Source organism: Prionailurus viverrinus, chromosome E1 (assembly GCF_022837055.1).
Source record: "Prionailurus viverrinus isolate Anna chromosome E1, UM_Priviv_1.0, whole genome shotgun sequence".
NCBI lineage: Eukaryota > Metazoa > Chordata > Mammalia > Carnivora > Felidae > Prionailurus > Prionailurus viverrinus.
In genome coordinates, this window is record NC_062574.1 from 36840839 (window position 1) to 36867727 (window position 26889).

General features: G+C 39.8%; 1 protein-coding gene across 19 annotated transcripts in view; it reads left to right on the plus strand.

The window, feature by feature from the left end:
• EFCAB3 (EF-hand calcium binding domain 3) overlaps nt 1–26889 on the plus strand; it is a 477549-nt gene that overhangs the window by 412590 nt on the left and 38070 nt on the right. For 14 of the 19 annotated variants that reach the window (XM_047833629.1, XM_047833641.1, XM_047833636.1 and 11 more), the window contains 8 exons: nt 2239–2292; nt 3391–3495; nt 4045–4098; nt 5715–5819; nt 12913–12966; nt 14095–14199; nt 18701–18754; nt 23855–23908. In XM_047833629.1, coding sequence (XP_047689585.1) covers nt 2239–2292; nt 3391–3495; nt 4045–4098; nt 5715–5819; nt 12913–12966; nt 14095–14199; nt 18701–18754; nt 23855–23908 — 585 coding nt within the window. Of the gene's footprint in view, nt 1–2238; nt 2293–3390; nt 3496–4044; nt 4099–5714; nt 5820–7292; nt 7354–12912; nt 12967–13646; nt 13717–14094; nt 14200–18700; nt 18755–23854; nt 23909–26889 lie in introns of those variants that run through there. The other 5 variants (XM_047833634.1, XM_047833633.1, XM_047833637.1 and 2 more) reach the window with 5 other exon arrangements.

Here is a 26889-nt window from a genome sequence, read left to right on the forward strand (position 1 = left end):
TTCATACATCTTCCTTCCTTTCCATGTATGTCTTTTTTATTTTTTTATTTTAAAATTTTTTTTCAACGTTTATTTATTTTTGGGACAGAGAGAGACAGAGCATGAACGGGGGAGGGGCAGAGAGAGAGGGAGACACAGAATCGGAAACAGGCTCCAGGCTCTGAGCCATCAGCCCAGAGCCTGACGCGGGGCTCGAACTCACGGACCGCGAGATCGTGACCTGGCTGAAGTCGGACGCTTAACCGACTGCGCCCCCCAGGCGCCCCCCATGTATGTCTTTTTTTAAATAAGACAGTTTCATTAATGACTGAATAAGACCAATTTAGCTGGGTAAAAATGTCATGGAGGCAAAAATAGTAGAATTCATTAGAAAGAGTTGGCTAAGGGGTAAGCGCCAGGCTAAAAGGTCCTGAATTAGAGGGCTCTTGGATTCCAACATAGAGCCAGTGGCTTCCCATTAAAAGCCTGATGAAAAACAAGTTGTAAGAGAGCCAGACAGCACATCTTTCAGCACAACGAGCACATGCCACACCAAAATAAACAAATTATTCTTCTTCCCTACTTCAGGGTTCCTATTCTCAACTAATGATTGGCAGGTGTGGCTAAGGCCACTGTCACCAGCAAACATCTTTGCTGCCCCTACCTGTAGTTGGCCTTAATGAAGAAAACAGTTTGAGCCCACCTTGTAGTTTAAAATTTCCGGGGCACCTGAGTGGCTTAGTCGGTTAAGCGTCCGACTCTTGATTTTAGCTCAGGTCGTGATCTCACAGTGCAGAGTCTGCTTGGTATTCTCTCTCTTTCCCCCTCTCGTTCCCCTTCCCCTGCATGCTCTATGAATGAATGAATGAATGAATGAATGAATGAATGAATGAATCCCTCTCCCTGAGTAATTATCCATTATTTTGTCTGGAGCCTCTTCTTATCATGAAAAATATCACTATAAATCATTTAATTGTGACATTGTCCCCATATATTAGCTAGGCACCCTTAAAATGTTTCCTACCAGAAAAGGGAATATTACCAATGAGTATTTTGAGGCCATTCAAAAAGAAAAAAAAAAAGGAAAGAATAATTTTTTCTAATCCAACATTATGACTACTATACCACTGGAATTCATTCATTTAGCTAGCACAAAACTAGATGCAAAACACTGAACTAGAGAGTGAACAATTTATACCTGGTAGGACAAAGAAAATTAAGGCATGATCTCTGCTGTCAAACAGTTCACTGTCCTGAGGGTTGGAGGTGGGGACTATAAGCAAAATTTCGAGAGTGGGAAGATAGCATTCTGTCAGGGTTTAACAGTCAACTGCTCATGTAAATAAATGACATCTAGGCCTCAAATTCCATCTTGTCTATTGAAATATGCTTCCTTATTGGGTCTAAAGGAAGGGAGAGTCCTGTTAGAAGGGGTTACAGTTGATCCTTGAACAACAGGGGTTTGACTGTGTGGATCCACTTATGTGCACGTTTTTTTAAATTCTGTCACTGCAGTACAGCACTGTAAATGTCTTTTCCTTATGATTTCTTTAGTAACATTTTCTTTTCTCCAGCTTTCTTTATTGTAAGGATACAGTAAATACACAGAACATACAAAATATGCGTTAATTGATATTTTATGTTATCGGTAAGGCTTGTGGTCAACCATAGGCTGTTAGTAATTTTTGAGGAGTCAGAAGTTACACATGGATTTTCAACTTTGTAAGGGGGTCAGCACCCCTACCCCCCACGTTGTTCAAGAATCAACTGTATGGGAGCCTGGGTGGCTCAGTCGGTTAAGCGTCCGACTTCGGCTCAGGTCATGATCTCGCGGTTCGTGAGTTCAAGCCCTGCGTCAGGCTCTGTGCTGATGGCTCAGAGCCTGGAGCCTGTTTCCGATTCTGTGTCTCCCTCTCTCTCTGCCCCTCCCCTGTTCATGCTCTGTCTGTCTCTGTCTCAAAAATAAATAAAGGTTAAAAAAAATTAAAAAAAAAAAGAATCAACTGTATTATTAAACCTTCTTAATCTCTGGGTTAAGGGTCATTGGATACTTTTTACCAAGTAGTATTAATTAGAGGATGTTCACTTTAACATTTTGATCTTTCTCTTTGTTCTTGCTTATTTTGACTTTAAAAAGTTACTGAGGAAAATTATGAAAAACAGCTGAATTTGAACCTTTTATATTACGACTTAAATTTTTCATATCATTTTTCTAAGTCTAAGATTTGGTCTCTGTGCCTGAATTGCCTCTTCTTACAGAGAATAAAATGGTGGATTTGAATGTGGTGATGGACGACGCAAAAGCTTTTATAGGTAAGAAGTAGTGGTAAAAAGGGAATTCATTATTAACTAAGACCTTAATGATTTACAGGGGAAAAAAAGATGCTTTTAAAACACTAGTTTTGGGGCGCCTGGGTGGCGCAGTCGGTTAAGCGTCCGACTTCAGCCAGGTCACGATCTCGCGGTCGGTGAGTTTGAGCCCCACGTCAGGCTCTGGGCTGATGGCTCAGAGCCTGGAGCCTGTTTCCGATTCTGTGTCTCCCTCTCTCTCTCTGCCCCTCCCCTGTTCATGCTCTGTCTCTCTCTGTCCCAAAAATAAATAAAAAACGTTGAAAAAAAATTTTAAAAAAAAACAAAAAAAACACTAGTTTTCTCTTCAGGCTATTACTGACATGCGAAGTTGACCCGCCCCCATCCTACAAATTTAATGGTTAAATGTTTGCTTTATAATCTTACTGTTTGATTTGGGATTTTTCCTGTATAGACCTACATTATATGGAGTTTGGACCAAGAGTGTTTTCCACTTCACCATTGTTTAAACCACCGAAATATAGGTGAAGGCTGTTCAGTCTCCAGGTGAAGCTTTTGTAGGACAGCCAGGAAATATGTGTCAAAAGACCCCATAATTCAGGAAACATAATGGCATTTGACTTATATCTGGGATATATCTACTTTTCTTTTGCTTGAATTGAAAGTATAAATTCTATTTCTGAACATAATCCATTTGCCCACATGTACTCTAAACCTACATAGATTAACAAGTTTCATTGTCAATTTGCTATTCTAATTAAACTTATGCCAAATATGCAATCTTCTCTATAATTTGAAATCATTTGCCCATTCCTAACATTCTTATGCATGAACGGGGCGCCTGGGTGGCTCAGTCAGTTGAGCATCCGACTTCAGCTCAGGTCACGATCTCACAGTTCATGAGTTCAAGCCCCGCATCAGGCTCTTTGCTGATGGCTCAGAGCCTGGATCCTGCTTCGGATTCTGTGTCTCCCTCTCTCTCTGCCCCTCCCCCACTTGTGCTCTGTCTCTCTCTGTCTCTCAAAAATAAATAAATGTAAAAAAATTTTTTTTAATTAAAAAAAAAAATCTTATGCATGAACAATTCTCATCTTTCCAAAGGAGAGAAGGTTAATGTGGGTAATCTGAACAATGTGCTGAGGCAAATGGGACTAGTACTGACTGATGAGGAGAATAAGGAGCTGTTGAAAACTCTGCCCATTCATGGTGAGCATTTAGCACATCTCTGAACATTCGTGGTGAGCATTTAGCACATCTCTGAAACTTGGATTTATGGGCTTGTGTATGAAAAGTGCTGAAATCATATATGCCTATGTCTAGTAAAACCCCATCTAGAAAACATGGTGTTACAAAAGAAGAAATCCTGTTCTTGTCACTTACATTTTAATATTGAAAATTGGCAACATCTCTCACTAGTCTCCATCATCAAGGCTACATTATCCTGTCACCCTGGGATCACTGCTTCACCTAAATCCTGACCAAGGAAATGAGGAAAATCAGAGGAGTAAGAGTAAGAAGGAAAATGGGAGAAATAGGGAGATAAAGACTGTTTTTAATTCAACCAATAGGTAGATTTACATCAGTGAGAGCTTTATCTTTGGTTTCATTCTTACTTGAGGGCAAAATAAAATAAAATCCTCAACAGTTCTGAAGCATTTTCCCCCCTGAGATTATGGATGTTGGATTGTCTTTGTGCTCTATTTGTTAATCTTCCCTTCATTTAACCTATATTCTTAATCGTGTCTTGTCTTACAGCTGATGGAAGAGTATATAAGAAGAGATTGCTAAAAGGTGTGAAAGCACTCAATGGTAAGTGAGAATCATGGTGAAAGCACAAATAAAAATAAATTCCTCGTGCTTAGCATTTGCCTTTAAATGTTCCAACTTTGCTTCTTGCCAATTTTTTGATCCATTGTTTTAGACTCATAACTTCCCATTTTTTCTTGGGTGCATTGACATTTCAGGATAGAAATTCTAACACTGTATTCCGGCTAGAACTGTACAGACTGGTTGCTATTTTCAACCATGAGTGGACTCACTTATTCCCCTCTGTTCACCTCTCATGGGAAACTGAAGCAGAGTCCACTGGACAGGTGTTAAGGAAAATATCCTATCTCTACCCTTTATACTATTCTCTTATAAGCAATAATTTTTTAAGTTTTTGATCAGAAATTATTTTCAAAACATCAAATACTACAAGAAAACTATCCAATTCTACCACTTAGAACACTGAGAAAAGAATTGTAAGCTAAGGGGTACCTGGGTAGCTTAGGCAGTTAAGCATCTGACTCTTGATCTCGGCTTAGGTCGTGATCTCACAGTTCCAGTTGGTGAGATCAAGCCCCGTATCGGGCTCTGTGCTGACAGCATGGAGCCTGCTTGAGATTCTCTCTCTCCCTCTTTCTTTTTGCCCCTCCCTTGCCTGTGCCTCTCTCAGAATAAATAAACATTTTTAAAAATTCTGCAAAGAATTGCTAAGTCAAGTCATGGGGATATAATATGCAGCATTGTGACTATAGTTACAATACCATATTGCATCTTTGAAAATTGCTAAGAGATAGGGGCTTCTGTGTGGCTCAGTCAGTTAAGTGTCTGACTTTGGCTCAGGTCATGATCTCACAGTCCGTGAGTTCCAGCCCCGTGTCGGGCTCTGTGCTGACAGCTCAGAGCCTAGAGCCTGCTTTGGCTTCTATGTCTCCCTCTCTCTCTGCCCCTCCCCTGCTCATGCTCTGTCTCTGTCTCAAAAATAAAAACATTTAAAATTTTTTTTAAAAGAAAATTGCTAAGAGATAGATTTTAAAAGTTCTCACCACAAGAAAAAGAATTCGCAACTTTTCATGGTGATGGATATTAACAAGACTTATTGTGGTGATCACATTGCGATAGATACAAATACTAAATCATTATGTTGTACACCTGAAAGTGATATAATGTGTCAATTATATCCCAATTTTTTTGAAAAGTGAGAGTCCTCCTACCTCCATCAATCTCATCTGTCCCCATAAAGGTAAATACTGTTTACTGTCCACCTGGGTCTCAATGGTTATCTTTCTCAATTTTCCTACTTTCTTTTTTAATGTGAAATTTATTGTCAAATTGGTTTCCATACAACATCCAGTGCTCATCCCAAAAGGTGCCCTCCTCAATACCCCTCACCCACCCTCCACTCCCTCCCACTCCCCTATCAGCCCTCACTTTGTTCTCAGTTTTTAAGAGTCTCTTATGCTTTGGCTCTCTCCCTCTCTAACCTCTTTTCCTACTTTCAACAGAAATATCTAAATCTAGGGAGATATATATGTTAATGGTTTCTTTGTGCCCTTATGCTTTATCCTCCAGTTGGAATTTATGATGCATGACCATGATTAGCATTTTTCACTCTTAAGCATCAGTATTTATGATCTTATTTCGTGCCCTTCTTTCCTAAGGACCAAGGGTCAAACTCAAAAAAGTGAAATCCCTTGTGGAAAACATGGGAATTAGACTCAATGATGAGGAACTTGAGGAAATAATGACTGATGTGTCAACTGATGGTGAGTATTACGGGTGTCATTATGCCCTTCAAAGAAATATTGAATCCTTCTATCAGAACTACTGAAAGTAGCCTTCCTTTTTCATATTTAATGAAGTAAATGTAAATAGAAAAACTTCATCCTGACTCATTAGGAAATACTATCTCCAAAAATGCTTTTTAAAAAGCCATGTTGTGGGGCGCCTGGGTGGCTCACTCGGTTAAGTGTCCGACTTCAGCTTAGGTCATCATCTCACAGTTCATGGGTTTGAGCCCCGCGTCGGGCTCTGTGCTGACAGCTCAGAGCCTGGAGCCTGCTTCAATTCTGTGTCTCCCTCTCTGTCTGCCCCTCACCTGCTCACACTCTGTCTCTCTCTCTCTCTCAAAAATAAATAAACATTAATAAAAATTTTTTTAAAGCTATGTTGCAGGGGCACCTGGGTGGGTCAGTAGGTTGAACATCCAACTCTTTACCTTTTTTTTAATGTTTTCTTTATTTTTTTAGAGAGAAAGCATGAGCAGGGGAGGGGCAAACAGAGAAGAGGACAGAGGATCCGAAACAGCAGCAAGCACGATGTGGGTCTCAAACTCATGGACCACGAGATTATAACCTGAGGCAAAGTTGGACACTCAACCAACTGAGCCATCCAGGCACCCTGAGCATCCGACTCTTGAAATGGTCTCAGGTCATGATCTCACAGTTCATGGGATCAAGCCCCAAGTTGGGCTCTGTGCTGACAGTACAGAGCCTCCTTGAGATTCTCTCTCTCTGCCCCTCCCCTGGTCATATGTGCATTCTCCCTCTATCTGTCTCTATCTCTATCTCTCAGTCTCAATAAATAAATAAATTAAAAAAAATATATGTTAGGGATACTACTTGTAAAACTTAGCCATGCCTTCAATGCCATACAAGTAAGTCACTGAAAGAAAAGTGAAATTTTATACCTCATTTATAAGGAAACATGTTGGGGACACCGGGGTAGCTCAGTTGGTTAAGCCCCCAACTTCAGCCTAGGTCATGATCTCGCTGTTCTGGAGTTCAAGCCCTGCGTTGGGCTCTGTGCTGACAGCTCAGAGCCTGGAGCTTGTTTCAGATTCTGTATGTGTCTCTCTCTCTCTCTGCCCCTCCCCAACTCATGCTCGCTCTCTCTCTCTCTCTCTCTCTCTCTCTCTCTCTCTCTCCCCCCCCCTCTCAAAAATAAATAAACATTAATTTTTTTATACGGGAACATTTAAGAGAAAAATTAACAAAGTCAGAAATCAAATGATGAGTTAGCAGAGAATGATTGCAAGACAAAGAGCTAGTACCCCAATGGTAGAAAAAGCCCTCACACATTTATAAAACATACTGAGAGTAGAAAAAGTTAAGTACACAAATAGATAATTCATAAAAGAGCAATATAATTGCCCAGTAACATAAAAGATGTCTGACCTCACCAATAGTCATGAAAATACAAATTAAAAAAATACAGTATTATTTTCACTCATTGGACAGGCAAAAATTAGCAAGATTGATAATATCCAGTTCTGGCGAGGGTATGAGGAAAGGGACTCACTGACAGGTAAGAGTTTGCCACTGCTAGAGATGGTCTTAGAAAAATCATTTAGCAGTATCTATGGCGGGCGGGGGTGATTCCCTTTTCCCCTGGTGAATCTAGCCAATATGCCTCATCTGTAGTGTAGCTTTTCTTTGTGCTGAGGCCTGGTCCCTGTTCTGCCACTAAATTGCTAACAAATAATTTAACCCTACTGAATGTTAGTGTCTTCCCATGTTAAATGGGAAGTTGAACTAAATAATTCTCTAGGGTCACTTCTTTCTCTGAAATCAATATAGATAAAACCTGCAAAGTACTTAATGCAATGTCTAGAAGACTCCGTAAATGTTAGTCATGACGATGGTGGTGACGGTGAAGGTGACAGGGAATATGGAGGAGATGCTGGGGAAGAACAGAAGGAAGAAGAAAAGAAATTCCATGACCTATGAATTAATTTTGCCATCGTGAAAATATAAGTCCTAATCAAATAAATATTTGTTTACTAAATATGACCTTTATATAAATAAATAGGTGAGATGCGACCAGAGCATTTGGTAAGAAATAGCACTGGGCTCATGTCTTCGTCCTTCACTACTCCTCTTCTTATTCTTGGCAACTTCCATAACTTCCATGCAGATCAGGGCTTGTGACTTTACTGTGCCATAGACCCTTTTGACAGTCTGATGAATGGATCACTTCTGAGTATAATATTTTTAAATGCCTAAAATATAATAAGTAAGATTATGAAGAAACTAAATTTATCAAAACATTAAAATATCGATTATTAGTGCTTAATAACACATTTAGCAAGTTCTAGTAGTAGATGTAATAATTGTTAGAATTTTAAAGTAGTGATGAGTAGGGTGCCTGGGTGGCTCAGTCATTTAAGCATCTGACTCCAGCTCAGGTCATTATCTCATGGTTCGTGAGTTCGAATCCCACATGGATGAGCTCAAGCCCTGTTTCAGGTGAACCCCACTTCTCTCTCTCTCTCTCTCTGTCTCTCTCTGCCCCCTCACTCGCAATCTCTCTCTCTCAAAAAAATAAATATAAAAAAGGGGTGCCTGGGTGGCTCAGTCGGTTAAGTGTCTGACTTTGGCTCAGGTCACAATCTTGTGGTTCACAGGTTCGAGCCCCACATTGGGCTCTGTGCTGACAGCTCAGAGCCTGGAACCTGCTTCAGATTCTGTGTCTCCCTCTCTCTCTCTCTCTCTCAAAAATAAATAAACATTTAAATAATAATAATTAATTAATTAAATAAATAAAGTAGTGGTGAGCCTAAGTAACTTTTCAATATATTTGCAAGAGCTACCATATAACATCCAAAATGTCAGTGATTTGTATTAATGGCAAAGTCATAGGTTTTACTACTTCGACTGTGGTTTGTAGCCTGCACTAATAATTGAAGAAAATGCTAAATTTAAGTGAGTGGTTAGTGAAAGTACAGATGGGACATTGTGGGAGTTAGAGGCACCAGCCCCCTGTGCAGTCAGAATGTAACTACTAATAGTCTACTGTTGACTGGAAGCCTTACCAATAACATAAGTCAATTAACAAATATTTTACATGTTATATGTATTATATGCTATATTCTTACAATAAAATAAGCTAGAGAAAAGAAAATGTTATTAATAAAATCGTAAGATTGGGGTGTCTGGCTGGCTGAGTCAGTAGAACATGCAACTCTTGATCTCAGGGTCATGAGTTCATGCCCCACGTTGGCTGTGGAACCTACTTAATTAAAAAAAAATCATAAGAAAGAAAAAAATATATTTACAGTACTGTATTTATCAAAAGAGTCCATATATAAGTGTAGTTCAAACCCATGTTCAAGGGTCCACTGTATTTTTTTCCCATTCAAGCTCAAGGACTCCCTGAATTCTATCATTAGAGGGTACATAGGCCCCAGGTTAAGAAATCTTGATTAAATATTATTTAACTCCTGATATAAGTCACCCATCTAAACACCCTGACCTCCTGTTCCTTGACTTCCTTAATTTCAATCATCTTTCACTCCTGTCCCTTAACTGCTACTCACATGGTGATGACCTACACCTTGTCCCCAACTTATACTTCATCATCCCCAAAAACTCTATTTCACGTACCCACTCTCTGACGATTACCTTTCCAGTTTATTTACTGTGCAGACATTTCTGCCATAACACAATGGAGGAATGCCTGAAAAACCTCCTGTTCTGTAAAATTTAAATTGCCCACTAGGGGCACCTGGATGGCTCAATTGGTTACGCGCGTCCAACTACAGCTCAGGTCATGATCTCCCAGTCCATGAGTTCAAGCCCCACATCAGGCTCTGTGCTGGCAGCTCAGAGCCTGGAGCCTTCTTCAGATTCTGTGTCTTGTCTCTCTCTGCCCTTACCCCACTCACTCGCTGTCTCTCTCTCAAAAATAAATAAACATTAGGGGCGCCTGGGTGGCTTGGTCGGTTAAGCGTCCGACTTCGGCTCAGGTCATGATCTCATGGTCCGTGAGTTCGAGCCCTGCGTCAGGCTCTGTGCTGACAGCTCAGAGCCTGGAGCCTTCTTCAGATTCTGTGTCTCATCTCTCTCTGCCCTTACCCCACTCACTCACTGTCTCTCTCTCAAAAATAAATAAACATTAAAAAAAAATTTTAATTGCCCACTAAAGTAACTGAGCTCATAGGGAAAATTGGAGAAGTCCAGTCAAAATGTGTAACCAGAAAACTAACAAAAGCAGTAAGTGATACTGTGTGAGGAAGAGTAGACAGCCCGGGTAAATACCTGAGTGGCTGGAGACTATTAAAAAATGCACACCCACACCCATAAAGAAAGAGCTGAAAAGCTGGCTTGCAGTTTTGAAATAACGTAGATGGAAGTAGATTTCTGAGCCAGTGAACCTCCTTCCCCTTCCTATATTACAAGTATCTCTTCCTATATTAATTATTTTATGAAAATAGGGCTGAAAAGGCCTCTGCCGTAGCCAACCTAGAATTTTTTCTTTTCCTGCTGAAGTTCATAATTCTAATTCTTTCACTTAGGAAAAAAATCCGTGTGAACCAACACACCATTCACATTGCTGTGACATTACCCCATTCACCAACTGAATATGATGACTAATGCTGTTGAACATGCGCTGTAGCAGGACAGAGTACAGAATTCCAACCCCAGTTGCTCACCAGCCATGTGGAATCTCGGCTCCCATTGTGGGCTGGCCCTTCCACTTGTGGCCTGGATCTCACCTCCACTTGCCTTCTCAAGGACTCAACTCCTACAATTTTCCCCCTTTCTCTCCTGCACCATCAATTTCTCCCTCTCTACAGTGTCTCTCTATGTATTCCATTGACATGCTGATAATGCTTTTCTATTCCCCTTGTCCCCTGTCAGTGACCATTCTATCCCTTAGTTCCTCTTCACAAGCAGAACCTCTCAAAAAGTTGTCATTACTTAGCGTTGTCTGGTGACTGATCATAGCTACATTGAGCATAGCATAATGTATAAACTTGTCGGATCATTCTGTTGTACACCTGAAACTAATATAACATTGTGTGTCGACTATACCTCAAAAAAATCCCTAACATTTGTGGTGACTCTTTGTCTCTTTTTCCTCACCCATTCACTCTTGAGCACTCGTTCCCTGCCATGGAACCAAACCAGCTCTCAATCATCAGTGACCTCTCTCTCTTGCCAAGGTTCATGGTCACGTCTCTGTTATTTCACTTGCTATCTCAGCAGCGTTTGACATAGTGACTAACCCATCTTTATTAAAACATTTTTTTCTACAGACTTTTGAAGCCCCGTACTCACCTAATATTTTTCTTTCCTTACTGGGAGCTTCTTTTCAGTTTCCTTTTCAGTTTCTGACTCTTTTTCCCCTGCAAGGTCTCTAAATAATGAAGGGTCCAGAAGTAGAACCTTGGCTGTTTATTTGGTTGGTTGGTTGGTTGTTTTTATCTGCACCTTCTTCCTAGGGGATTGCATCCAGTCTCATTGGGTCAGATGACTTCTTAAAGCTGATAAAAGCAAATTTATTTCTCCAGCTCAACCATCCTAAGTCAGGAATGGTATCTCAAACTAGCTATTTGAGACCTCCACTTTGATGTCCAAAAGGCATCATAAATTTAATAAAATATTGATTAATTCCCCTAAAAAGGTTTGAGGCTTTCTAGTAATGACATTTAGTAATGACATTTAGTCCCATGTCAGTAATGTCATCCCATCTACCCTGTTGATGGAGAAAGAGGGGAAGGAGGGTTGGGGAAGGGGACAAATAGTTTTCTTCCTTAATTTCTCCTTTCCCTTACATCACACATTTAAATCTAGGCTCCACCTGGAAAATATGTCCAGAACTCATCCACTTATCACTGCCTCCACTGCTGCAACCATAGCCCAAGCCACCAGGATCTCTTTCCTGGACCACTGAAACAGTCTCCTGTCTAGTCCCCATTCTTCCAGTTTCCCCATCCTGTGCACATCAGCCAGAATGATCTTTTCAAAGCTAAAATCCAGTTAAATTACTCCCCCTTCTTCGAGGCTTCCAATGACCTTCCATTACAACCAGAATAAAACCCCACCTTTATCATGGGTGCCTACAATTCCCTGCATGATTTGGCCCATGCACACCAGCCTTTTTTCTGCCTCTCAGTCACATCAAATTCATCCCATTCTTAGGGCTGTCCCTCGTACTGTCTTTCAACTTGGAACATTCCTTCTTGTCATTCAGGCTTCAACCCAAATAGTCCTCAGAGACGCCACCCCTGACTTCCCCATCTAAAGCAATCTTACCATTGCTCTTTATTATATAACCCTATTTTATTTCAATGACATTTTAATAGTACTTAAAATGATGCTTTTTGTTTATTTGTTTATATGCTAATTGCCTGTTTCCCTCTGTGAGATTGTACGTACACTCCTTGACAGCAAGAACCCTGCCAGCTGGTTTACTTTCGTATCCCCAAAGCCTAGCAAAGTGGCTGGCACATAAAAGCCACCCCCTTAGGGGCGCCTGGGTGGCGCAGTCGGTTAAGCGTCCGACTTCAGCCAGGTCACGATCTCGCGGTCCGTGAGTTCGAGCCCCGCGTCAGGCTCTGGGCTGATGGCTCAGAGCCTGGAGCCTGTTTCCGATTCTGTGTCTCCCTCTCTCTCTGCCCCTCCCCCGTTCATGCTCTGTCTCTCTCTGTCCCAAAAATAAATAAACGTTGAAAAAAAAAAAAATTAAAAAAAAAAAAAAAAAAGCCACCCCCTTAAATATCTGTTGATTAACTGACTAAATTAAAAAAAAATACTCAGGGTCAGGTTCATTTGTCCTTTTTCCCTATACTTACCTGTAACCAATACTTCTTAGTTTAATCTTACTCTGGTGGCCTCTAAAGCAAAGAAAAAGGAAGATATAAGAATGATTCATTACAGATTGAAAGCTTTCTTCATTTCTAAGATAACACTGTTATCTCTGAAGTTAAGTCCATAAAATTCTAAGGAAAATTTGGGGAAAAAATTACTGAATTTTCATGGTCTTCACAGTTTCCGAACTTAGGTATCGTAAATTTTGTGGGTCTCAGTTATGCCAGCTTGTCTTATTCTGAAGTTTATTGCCCTTGCCTTATAGATGATAGAACCGTTGGTCTGAATGATTTGATGAATGCTGTCAGTTGCATAAAGGGTAAGTTCCAAGCTGTGATAAAAGGATATTGTAAATAACATCTTCATATTTTATAATTGGTAGAGAATAATATTTCCCCTTCACATATGTTTCAGTTCTTTCATATGTGTACTTTTATGGATGCTTCTGAACTTGGGCGAACAGTTAATATGTATAGTTAATATGTAGTTAATATGTGGTAACATATAAATTCCCATAATATTCTCAGTTTTCCCCCAAAGAGTTCTTCACCACAGTAAAAGATCAAGAGCCAAAGAAACATTCCTTTTCTCCATGAACCCCACTCCCAGAAATGTATCCTCTGGCAATAATATAGCTGAATAAAAGAAAAAAGTCTCTACCCAAAGACCTTCAGAGAAATTTGAAACAGCCTAAATATCTAACAGTAGAGGAATGACTACATATACCCTGGCCTATTAGGCCGCTGAGATATCATGTGTTGAAATTAACTGTAAAGATTACGTGGTAACTTGGAAATATGTTGACGACATCATATTAGGTTGGAAAAGCAGAATACAGACGGTGTGGATATTAGATTTCCACATAGTAAAAGTACAGCCTTATTGTCAGAGTCCAGAAATGGAATATGAAAAACTACAAATCGTTTTGTGGTAGGGTGGCAGAATTCTATTTTTTCCCCTTTTATATTGATCTTTAACGTTGCTGCATTCTTTTTACAGTGAATGAGGAAAAATTACTTCTGTGTTGAGATGAATAAAATTCTTGGAATGCATAGTGATCACAGAAGCAAGCTACAAGCAAATATTTTCAAATGAAAATAAAATTTTTAAGACTGGTCTATAGAAACACACTGAATTTTCAAGCAGGGAAGGAGAAAGGGTAAAAATAAAGCCAAATCCTTATATGTGGCTTAATTTGCTATGGATTTTGCAATAACTCACCAGTCGATTCCTGACCCATAGTGTACTTTCCTTTTTGTAGCCGCCAGAATTAAAGACACAGAACTTTTTTCTGACCCTCCTGTTAATTCTGGGCACTCGTGGGTAATAGTATGTATAAGTATATATAAGTAAGTATATATAAGTATAGTATATATAAGATAGCATTTTTCATCCTTCATAGATAGTTCTATAATATGTACATAATTTATTTCTTAATTTTTCTAAGGAGAGGTGATTGATATCCAGGACTTGGACACCTTTCTAGCCAGTGAAGGGATCGAGCTCACAGAAGATGATATGAAGGAGCTGATGCCTCATTTGACAGTTAAAGGTGAGAAAAATTCTCATCTTCCCAGAAGTGTGTCTTTGTTATCCTATATGTAAGATCCTCAGAAATGATCCTTGTCTTTTTTTAAGTTTATTTATTTTGAGAGAGAGAGAGACAGACAGAGATCAAGGGAGGGGCAGAGAGGGGGAGAGAAAGAATCCCAAGCAGGCTCCACACTCTCAGCTCACAGAGCCCAACTCAGGGTTCAGGCCCACAACTGTGAGATCAAGACCTGAGCCAAGATCAAGAGTTGGACGCTTAACCAACTGAGCCACCCAGGCACCCCTCCCCCACTCCTTTTATTTTTTCTTTATTTTTCTCCCATCCCTTTTAAAGACCTACCTTCCCCTGGCTCTTCTGCCTGATAATTATGACCATCCACCCCTCATTCCTTTCTCAACCCTCTTTTTAATTGTCTATAGGAAGCCACTTCTGCTTCCTAGGTTCACATTCTTGGAATCCTTGCAATTGGCTTCCTCGCTCACATAGCCGTGACTCTACCAAAATAGCCCCCAGAATCCAAAATCACTAATGACTCCTTTACCGGCTTCACTTATTCAAGGTTCCCAACGTGGGAACAACCGAGGGTTTATTTCTGTCTTCTTAGTTTTAGTTCCTTCCACCCTTCGATTATATGGCTCCCTGATCATTGCTTTAGTTACCAACTCTCTATGACAGCAGCTCTCAAATGACAGTCCAGGGACCCCTCTCTCTTGGGAGGTCCACGAGTTTGAAACTATTTTTTTTTTTTTTATAAATGATCTGACACTTTTTTTTTTTAATGTTTATTTAGGTTTGAGAGAGAGAGAGAGAGCACGCGCAAGCAGGGAAGGGGCAGAGAGAGAGGGAGACAGAATGTGAAGCAGGTTCCAGGCTCTGAGCTGTCAGCACAGAGCCCAAGGCGGGGCTCGAACCCATGAACCCGTAGGATCATGACCTGAGCCGAAGTTGGATGCTTAACTGACTGAGCCACCCAGGCACCCCAGAAACTTTAAAATAACTCTAAAACATTATTTGCCTTCATCACTCTCATTCACTCACAAGTATACAATAGCTTTTTCAATAAGCTACATGATATATCCACAGGATATACTGAAAAACCTATGAAAATATTTCTTTTCTGACTACCTGAGTCTATGAGGCCAGATTTTCTTCAACCAAAAAAACACATCTCAGCAAACTAAATTCAGAAACAGACTGAGAATCCCAGCTGTCTTCTATTAAGCCAGACATTAAAGAGATTCGCAAAAATGTAAAACATTGCTATTTTAGCTCAGGCTGCTATAACAAAAATACCATAGACTGGGTGGCTTATGAACAACAGAAATTTATTTCTCTCAGTTCTGGGGCCAGAGGTCCTGAGATCACGGTGCCAGCATGGTTGAGTTCCGCGAGAACGTTCTCCTGGGCTGCAGATTGTCAATTTCTCATGGTATCCTCGCAGGGCAGAGAGCTCAGAGCACCAGGCTCTCTCCTGACTCAGAGGGGCACTAATCCCGTTCATGAAGGTCTGCCTTCATGATCTCATCCTATACTAATCACCTCCTCAGAACCCAGCCCCCTAATAACATCACATTGGGGATGGGATTTTAATATGTGAATTAGGGGGCTTATGGGGGGACATAAACATTCAGTCAATAACACTTCCTTTCCCACTAAATGTTAATGCTTTAATTTTTCATTTTTAACTGATACATATTTTTCATTTAAAAGTATGTTAACAGGTTCCCTGGTGGTCTAGTGGCTAGGATAAAAGTATGTTAACATGTACTGGATTTATTGCTATTTTATGGGGTGCCTGGGTGGCTCAGTCGGTTAAGCGTCCGACTTCAGCTCAGGTCACGATTTCGCGGTCCGCGAGTTCGAGCCCCGCGTCGGGCTCTAGGCTGATGGCTCAGAGCCTGGAGCTTGCTTCCGATTCTGTGTCTCCCTCTCTCTCTGCCCCTCTCCCATTCATGCTGTGTCTCTCTCTGTCTCAAAAATAAATAAACGTTAAAAAAATTTTAAAAAAAATAACCATTGAAAAAAAAATTTTTTTTAATATTTTTTAGGGGCCGCTGGGTGGCTCAGTTGGTTAAGCATCCAACTTTGGCTCAGGTCATGATCTCATATGCTGACAGCTCAGAACCTGGAGCCTGCTTCAGTATCTGTCTCCCTCCCTGCCCTTCCCTGCTCCTACTCTCTCAAAAATAAATAAACATTTAAAAAAATGTTTTCTCATTTTTTAAAAATTTCTCAGTTTTAATATCTAATGATAATTATAACCCACATAAACCTCTGGGAGGTTATCAAAAATTTTTAAGAATTTAAGGATGCCCTGAGACCAAAATGTTTGAAAACCTTTGTTCCCTGAATTATTCTTTGTCACCGCTGTGTTTCCAGCCGCCTGTTAAATATTTCTTCCTTTTCCACCAGCATCTTAAACTTTTTTTGAAGAGTGGACTTTTTCTTAAACATCAGATGCACACAGTGAGCTAATCAAACTCCTCAGTATGGCGCACTATCATCATTGGCCCATGCAAAGACTCTTTGTGTTTCATTTTATTATTTTCCCCTTTACCTCCCATTTCCATTCCTAGCTCCTTCCCTCCATCATAGGTACATTCTCTTTTTTATCTTTATTTTTTTGGTACTTGCAAACTTTATGCTTTTTCTTTGTCAAATTCTTACTTAAATTCTAGTTAGTTAACATATAGTGTAATATTTGTTTCAGGAGGTAAATTCTGTATTATATCTAATATATATTCTTCAATCTACCTTCCTCATGTCTATTTTAGATAGGTATGTATCCTTTTAAAAGTTCAATGTGTGTGTGTGGCGGGGGGGGTGCCTGGGTGGCTCAGTGGGTTAAGGTTAAGTGTCCCACTTGGGCTTGGGTCATGATCTCACAGTCCATGAGTTCGAGACCTGAGTCAGGTTCTGTGCTGACAGCTCAGAGCCTGAAGCCTGCTTCAGATTGTCTCCCTCTGTCTCTGCCCCTCTCTCTTCCCCCCGCCTCAAAAAAAAAAAAAAAATTAAGAAAATGTTTTTAAAAATTCCATGTGTGTGGTATTTAATTTCCTGAAATGATATTATGCTATAAAACTCATTCTATTTTTTTAGTGTTTATTTTTGAGAGAGAAATAAAGAGTGCAGGAGAGGGGCAGAAAACGAGGGAGAGAACCCCAAGTAGGTTCTGTGCTATCAGCTCACAAGCTGTGAGATCATGACCGGAGCCAAAATCAAGAGTCAGATACTTAGAGCACCTGAGTGGCTCAGTCAGTTGAGCGTCCAACTTTGGCTCAGGTCACGATCTCATGGTTCATGAGTTCAAGCCCCGCATCGGGCTCTGTGCTGACAGCTCAGAGCCTGGAGCCTACTTCGGATTCTGTGCCTCCTTCTCTCTCTGCGCCTGCCCCGCTTGCACTCTGTCTCTCAAAAATAAATAAAAATGTTAAAAAAAAAAAAGAGGTACTTAACCAGCTGAGCCACCCTAGTGCCCCTATTCCTTTTTTTCAAACCAACATTTTTAACAGCCTTATTGAAATAGACTTCACATACCAAACAATTTATCCATTTAATTATATAATTCAATGGTTTTTAGTATTCACAGATATGGGCAGCTATCACCACAGTCATTCTAGAACATTTTCATCACCTAAAAAAGGTGCTATGTGTATGCAGAAGGTGCTAAGGGAGGATTTAGCCAAGACTAGGGTTTCCTGGAGAAGACCCTAAGCTGAACAAGTACGGGAAGATGGTTCTAGCCAGAGAAGCACACTCTGTGTCCTTAAGAGGACAAATACACACCTCACATGTATTCATTCTCAAGAAGTACTTGTTAGAAGAAAACATACAGGGGCACCTGGGTGGCGCAGTAGGTTAAGCATCCGACTTCAGCCAGGTCACGATCTTGCGGTCCGTGAGTTTGAGCCCCGCGTCGGGCTCTGGGCTGATGGCTCAGAGCCTGGAGCCTGTTTCCGATTCTGTGTCTCCCTCTCTCTCTGCCCCTCCCCCGTTCATTCTCCGTCTCTCTCTGTCCCAAAAATAAATAAACGTTGAAAAAAAAATTAAAAAAAAAAAGAAGAAGAAGAAAACATACAGCAGCTCCTTCTCTCCCTATTCCAACTCTGAGCACTTGGCCAACATATTCTCTTCATATCTTTGTTTCTAAAATAACATAGATCTGAGTTTGGAAAAGATGCTGCCAGAGTTGAGCCCCGGTTCTTTTTATAATATCCCTTTTCCACCTGTCACCTTTGGAGTGTCAGACCTTGAAACACAGAAGAGAGGAGCTGTGTTGAAGACGTAGAGAGTTTTGTCTCACTGAAGAGTTTTCCTTTGCTCCATCATCCTCACTGGAGGGAAAAATGAATCCAAGTCCCAAGCAAACCAGTCTCTCTAGTCCTTCTAACTCACGGACAAAGTTCCAGGCTACCATGTCATTTTAATCACTTCACAACTTTTATCAGTTTTTATGAGTTTTTATGTGACTTTCTCTGTATCCGATTCAAATGTTTTACAGGAAATGGGAAGGTTAGAGTGCCTTCAATTATGGCGGGCCTGAAGAAGTTTAAACGTGAGTGGAAATTTATGATTCAATTTATAAAAATGGAAGATCTGGTGCTATGCATCTATTTTTACATGTGTTTCTTTGGTTATAAAAGTAATACATATTCATTATAGAAAAGTTCTGTTTTTCATTATCGAAAGTTTCTATAATGAAAAAATGAAAGAATGAAAAAGGAAAATGTTAATAATTCTTAATTGTATCACCCAATGATAATCTATAATTTTTCTCACCCCCAATTTTATTTCCTTATACACACAATTTTTGTGCATTTAGCTTTAAAGTCATACTTTCAAAGTACTTTTCCATTTTCTTATTAATATTAAAATTTTACCTATTGATCATGATCTCACAGTTTGTGGGTTCAAGCCCTGAGTCGGGCTCTGCACTGACAGCATGGAGCCTGCTTGAGATTCTTTCTCTCTCTCTCTCTCTCTCTCTCTCTCTCTCTCTCTCTCTCTGACCCTCCCCCATTCGCTCATGCTCTCTCTCTCTCAAAAATAAATAAATAGGGGCGCCTGGGTGGCGCAGTCGGTTAAGCGTCCGACTTCAGCCAGGTCACGATCTCGCGGTCCGTGAGTTCGAGCCCCGCGTCAGGCTCTGGGCTGATGGCTCAGAGCCTGGAGCCTGTTTCCGATTCTGTGTCTCCCTCTCTCTCTGCCCCTCCCCCGTTCATGCTCTGTCTCTCTCTGTCCCAAAAGAAATAAACGTTGAAAAAAAATTTTTTAAATAAATAAATAAATAAATAAATAAATAAATAAATAAATAAAAATTTTTAAAAAATCTTACCTACTGATTGGTATGTCTAATGACCTAAAATTCCTTTTTAGATGCCTGTGAAATTTAGCATATAACCTTAGTACATTTTGTTTGCAGGTCTCTTAGCATATTAATTTTTTTGTTTGTTTATTTTGAGAGAGACAGAAACAGTGCAAGTGGGGGAGGGGCAGAGAGAGAGGGGAAGAGAGAGACTCTCAAGCAGGTTCTGCGCTGCCAGCCCAAAACCCAAGACGTGTGGCTTGAACTCATGAAACCATGAGATCATGACCTGAGCCAAAACCAAGAGTCAGACACTTAACCAACTGAGCCACCCAGGTGCCCCAGCATATTTATTTCTAAAATAAGTTTTCCAATGCCAAATGCCACAGTCTGTACTTACTTAGAAAATAGTAAGTGGTAAGTTTGAAAACGATGCTATGAAACTTGCCAGGAGAGGCAAGGTAAAACTTGTCTTCGGTCCCCTTGCCCCCACACACAACCTCAATCTGTACTTCTTCAATAATTTTGATTTGCTGTCTGCGCCAGCATTCTTCAATGAGAACGATTTTGTAAAAATTGATGTCTTTGAAAGCCTGATTGTGTTGCAAAAAGAATTTAAGAATAATTTAAGGTATTTTATGTAAGTATCTACAAAATGAATCTTAATAAGAGAAGATAAATTTGAATTCTAGACACCCACACTTAACATTTCCAAACGAGTCCTGTTGTATTTTACTATTTATAAAAGAAAAAAAATCCTCTGAATAGGTCCCATTATATCCCATATATTGCTGTTTCTGTCGCTGATGCCAGAAAACTTTCAAAAATGTCTGTCTGGTAGTTTTTAATCCCAGCATTTAAAATCCTGATGCTGAATTTAGAGATACAGAAGCAATCCTCTAGATCATGTATAATAAGATCAGTGCTCATCAATAAGCATTTATTGAGTCCCCAAGCACTGTAAAAAAGAAAGAAATTCAGCAATGAAAAGGGACAAAGTTCCTGCTTTTAGCAAGCCTGGTTTTTGAGTATAGTATGTGCTCAATAAATGCTTCTTGATTGACTAATAAAGGTTCTAGTCTCCTGCTTTCTTGATAATTGAAGATTCACAAACCCTAGCAGCTGTATTGAGGTCATTCTCATAATACCCCTCCCAATCTGGGCCACTCTGAAGAAGTAGTTATGTAAAACTATGTAAAACCCCAGGGCACACGAGGGAGTTCTGCAAATCAGCCTTTCGCAAAGCTAAGAAAGCACAGCTTCCCAGTCCCCCCTGCTTACTTTTCCATTCTTCTTCTTTCTCCTCTTTCATTTCTTCTTTTTCCCTGTTCTTCTCTTCTCCCTGTCTCTATGAGAGATTACATTTCTTTCATTCCTGCTTCCACTTGTTTTCCTAGTAGTGTTGCCTTTTTTTCTTTCCGTCTAGTCTCTATCACACATAAATGTTTCACATGCCCATCCTGCTGTCCCACTGCTTTCTTCACTACGTAAGCCCGTTCCAAAATATACTTTATTCTGTGAAGTCCACAGTGCTTTAAAGAAAATGTAGACATTAAAAGTACGTTTCCTCATTTTAGAAATGTCCAACAGTAGTGTCTATTCCACAAATTCCCCAGGTGTTACTACTCAATGTCCACTTCTTTTTTTTTTTAATTTGGAGTTTTGTTTTATTTATTATTAAGTTTTTTATCTTAATCCCAAAGTAGTTAACATACAGTGTTATATTAGTTTCAGGTATACAATATAGCAGTTCAACAGTTCCATACATTACTCAATGCTCATCATGATAAGTGCACTCTTTTCTTTCAACTTTTTATTTAAATTCTAGTTAGTTAACATATAGTTGTAATAATGATTCCAGGAATAAAATTCAGTGATTCATCACTTACATATAACACCCAGTGCTCATCACAAGTGCCCTCCTTAATGCCCATCACCAATTTAGCCCATCCCCCACCCTTCCAGCAACCCTCAGTTTGTTCTCTGTGTTTAAGAGTCTTTTATGGTTTTCCTCCCTCTCTGTTTTTATCTTATTTGTCCTTCCTTTCCCCTATGTTCATCTGTTGTGTTTCTTAAATTCCACATATGAGTGATATCATATGGTATTTGTCTTTTTCTGACTGACTTATTTCGCTTAGCCTAATGCACTCTAGCTCCTTCCACATCATTTGCAGATGCCAGGATTTCATTCTTTTTGATGACTAATATTCTGTTTTATATATATATATATCTCACATCTTCTTTGTCCATTCATCAGTCAATAGACGTTTGGGTTCTTTCCATAATTTGGCTATTATAGATAATGCTGCTATAAATATTGGGGTTCATGTGCCCCTTCAAATCAGTATTTTTGTCTCCTTTGGGTAAATACCTAGTAGTGTAATTGCTGGGCCATAGGGTAGTTCTACTTTTAATTTTTTGAGGAACCTCCATACTGTTTTCCATATCCACTTCTTAAGTTTCCTTTATAGATGTCGGTATTAAGGGAACAGATTTTATTTCTGAACATTGTATTGACATTTCTGTACATTCAAATACATACTACTTATGATTAAAGTTTTTACTTACAAATTTCTGATGACTAGATACACTCGTTGTTTAGATAATGGCACTTTTTACACGTAAGTATCTTTTCTCTCCAGTTCCCATTTCGCCATTTCTAATTTTCTCAGGAATAAAAGCAAATTTCAGTTACTAAGCAAAACAACATGAAAATGACCCTTCTATATGAACAACTTCAAGACCTGCTAATACTTATATCGTTTGACGGTGAACATTCAAAATTCTACTCTGGCCTGCGATGCTGTTTGGGTTGTAGGGTTCTGAATGAGAATTTCTAAAACCCTACTTATTAGGGCTATAGAAAACCTCTAATACACATTCAGGAAAAAACCCTGCTGTGTACAAATAAAGTCTGCCTCTTGACAGAAACAAATCTTCCACGTCACTATCCCAACCAGAATGGTGCCACATGCAGCCTCCCACAATGGAACGGGATGCCTCTAGCAAACTAATGTCTAGGCAGGGAAAAGAAGCAAGCAATAGAGGGGAGAAGGATGAGGGGGAAGGGAGGGAATAAAGATGTTTGGTAGGGTTTTTTAATCCCACATCTGTGTCTTGTGTCAGTATTAATCTCTCCCTTCTCATAAAGAAAATACATCTACTTGATGGGTACTGCCTTCTCCAGGATAAATTACCCTGTATAGCCTTCACAGCCTAAAAATGTGCTACCAAAACCTTTTTCATGTTCCCATAACCTGCAACTGACCTCTCTTGGTATTAAAATAGTGCATTATTGGCTTTATCTGGCCAAACTAGACCAAACTTGGAGAATTGAGCCATTATATCCAGCACTTTTCTCCTGATTTAAGCTCCTTGTGTATAGAAACCCGACATTGTGGGGTGGGGAGGGGAGAATTGAATCCGTACTCTTAAAGTACTTGTTCGGTTGTCGTTCTGGCCAGAGGTTGGGGTAGGGCAAGGGGAGGAGATTTTGTAGTTAATATTATAACAAATATTTTGTGCATGCAGTTCACAGGAGAATTCACTTAGAAAGAAATATCCATGCCATTAAAAGGTATATACTTGGTGAACAGTTCAGAACCAAAGCACGAATGAAAATGAAACAGGGAGCAGGCCATCCCCCTCGAGTCAACAAATTTGCAAAACCTGTTCACTTCTTTTCATCCTGAAAGATGATGAATGAACAGTCTTGCCTTCAATGTTAACTCTATAATGCTTTTCGAAAAAAATTTTCTGGAGTTTGATCCATTGAGGCACCAAAAGAGGCAGTATGAACCAAGAGGTGTATCACCATCTGGGGATGAAGGGGTGCACTTGTGATCAGCACCGGGTGATGTATGGAAGTGTGGAGTCTCACCATATTGTACACCTGAATCTAATAGAACTCTGTATGTTAACTAACTGGAATTTTAAAAAAAATTTTTTTTTAATTTTATTTATTTTTGGTAGAGAGAGACAGCACAAGTGGGGGAGGGGCAGAGAGAGAAGGAGACACAGAATCCGAAATAGGGTGCAGTCTCCGAGCTGTCAGCACAGAGCCCAACGCAGGGCTCGAACTCACAAATTGCAAGATCATGACCTGAGCCGAAGTCGGACACTCAACCGACCGAGCCACTCAGGCGCCCCTATTAACTAACTAGAATTTGAATCAAACCTTTTGAGAAATACAAGAGATGTATCACCTGTAACTGACATTTTCTTCACTTCCCCACTCATCTAAGGAAAAATTAGAAGGAAATCATAATAGCCTACTATGTTACTTTTCAAAACATCAAAAATGTAAATAATTTTGATTTTTAATCTTGTCTTTAATCTTAATCCTATAAGCAAAAGGACTCACGCCACTACACAAGTTGATGAAAACTGAACACGATGCTAAAGGTGAGTGTGAGGCCTGGTGTGAAGGAATTTAATACTTTGACTCCTATATTTCAATCCCATAGTCCTTTCCCCTCATAGTTTTGTCAGTTACTACCCTCCGTCTACTTCTTGCTAGGTGACTGTACACTATCATCTCTCCAGTTGTTTTTCTGAGCTCCTTTTGCTTTTATAGTCCATACCACACTGCATCACATGTGACTATCTGATATTTTACATTGTTTTCTAATGGATTCATTTGTGATGAATTTGTTTTTATCTCTGGTTACCTGGTACCTTGTTTGATGCAATTCAGAGCACAATTACATAAAGCAGGTGTTCCTAACTCTGCCACTGAAGAGATTAATTCAACTCATTGGACTTTAGTGTCCTTATCAGTAAAATGAAAAAGGTGAATCAGGGGGCCTGGGTGGCTCAGTCAGATAAGCATCTGACTTTGATTTTGGCTCAGGTCATGATCTCACATTTTATGAGTTGGAGCTCTGTGCTGACAGCACTGAGTCTGCTTGGGTTTCTCTCTCTCCTCTCTCTGCCCCTCCCCAACTCGCACTCATCCTCTCCTCTCTCTCCTCTCTCCCTCCCTTCCTCTCTCAAAATAAATAAACTGTAAAAAAAGAAACTGTAAAAAAATATGAACACTTTTAAAAAATGAAAAAGGTGAGTTAGATTAAGATCCATTCATTCTCGGGAAGCCTGGGTGGCTCAGTCGGTTAAGTGTCCGACTTCGGCTCAGGTCATGATCTCACGGTTCGTAAGTTCGAGCCCCCGCGTCGGGCTCTGGGCTGATGGCTCAGAGCCTGGAGCCTGCTTCCGATTCTGTGTCTCCCTCTCTCTCTGCCCCTCCCCCGTTCATGCTCTGTCTCTCTCTGTCTCAAAAATAAATAAAAACGTTAAAAAAAATAAATAGAAAAGATCCGTTCATTCTCTTTTAGCTGCAAAATTCAAACTTTTGTGGTTGAAAGGATACTATCAAGAAAACGAAAAGGCAAGGCACAGAATAGGAAAAAATGTTTGTAAATTATATATCTGATAAGTGTCTAGTGTCCAAGACCTATATAAAGAGCCCTTATAACTCAACAATAAAAAGACAAATAACCCAACTTTAAAAACAGGCAAAAGATCTAAATAGATATTTCTCAAAAGAAGATATGAAAATGACTAATAAACACATGAAAAGATGTTCAACACCATATGTCATTAAAGAAATGCAAATCCGGGGCACCTGGGTAGCTTAGTCTGTTAAGCGTCCAACTTCGGCTCAGGTCATGACCTCACGGTTCCTGAGTTCAAGCCCCGCATCAGGCTCTGTGCTGACAGCTCAGAGCCTGTAACCTGCTTCAGATTCTGTGTCTCCCTCTCTCTCTGCCCCTCCCCTGCTCACACTCTGTCTCTGTCTCTCTCTGTCTCTGTCTCTCTCTCAGGAAATGAATAAACATTAAAAAAAATTTTTTTAATGCAAATCAAAACCACAAGATACCACTTCACACCCACTTGGATGACTATAATAAAAAAGAGACTTACAAGTGTTAATGAGGGTATGGAGAAATTGAAGTCGTCATATATTGCTGGTGGGAATATAAAATGGCGCAGCTGCTGTGCAAAACAATTTGGCAGTCCCCAAAATGTGAAACCTAGTTACCATATGACCCGGCAATTCCACTCCATGGGAGAGACCCAAGAGAAATGAAAACTTATGTCCACACAAGAACTTGTACAAGAGTTTTCATAGAAACATGACTCATAATAGTCAAAAAGTAAAGACAATCCAAATGCCCATCAACTGATAAATGGGTATACAAAATGTGGCCTATCTGCACAGCTATAATCATTCATCCACAAAAAGGAACGATGCATGGATACATGTCACAACATTGATGAACCTTGAAAACATTACACAAAGTGAAAGAAGCCAGATAAAAAGGCCACATAGTATATTATTCTGTCTAAATTAAATGTCAGGAATAGGCAAATTGATAGAGATAGAAGACAGATTAGTGGTTACCTACAGGCAACCAAAGGGGAACATGGGAGTAGCTGCTAGAGGTACAGGGTTTCTTTCTAGGTGATGAAACTTTTTTGGAAGTAGATAGTATATGGTTGTGCAACTTTGTGAATATACTAGAAACCACTGAACTCAGACTTTTAAAACAGGAAGTTTTGTGGTACGTGAATTATATTTTAATTTTTTTAAAAGTATAGGAATGACCCAAAAAAAATCTGCTAAAAAAAACACACGAATGCCAAATCTGCACCTGTATACTTGTCAAGCTCTTTTAAGTGGAAAAAATAAACAAGAGGTGGCCCCAAATATAAGTCCTAGCCCGAAAGCACTTTCCATCTATCCAGTGTACCTATCTGTGGAACCCACCTTATATCCTGGGACCGTAAGCCCCACAGATAAATTATACACCAGCCTACCAGGTCTAAACCACCTAGGATAGGCCCACAAGTAAATTAAGTGAAATCAGCCCTTCATCCCATTTGGTTCTGGCTAGATGACTATTGGCGTAACTAAATTTAACACATGCCTGCCTCCTGGGATATTTAGTTTCTATTAATTTTGATGACTATTAATTTTGATGACTTCTGTCACAGATCATGAAAAGTTGAATTTGGATGAATTTGTCCCACTTGTCTGTCAGCTAGGCATACCTAGCTGGGTAGGCATACCATTTTTTTAAGACTTTATTCTCTGTCCCTAGCAAATAATAGGTATCTGCTGAAGGGATGAATGGATGCATGTATCCATTCATTTAAACTATCAGTGTCAACCATGTGCAAGCACTGTTCTACGTGCTGAGGACAAAAATCCCTACCCCCATGGAACTTACACTCTAGTAAAGAGATGTATGCAATAAACAAATAAGATAATAGTATGACAGAGATTACAGATTTAAAAAAGAACAAGGAAAGAGGGTATAAGGAATGCTGGAAGTGGGAGAAGGTAAGCAAGAAAGGCCTTGCTGATAAAGGACATTTGAGGA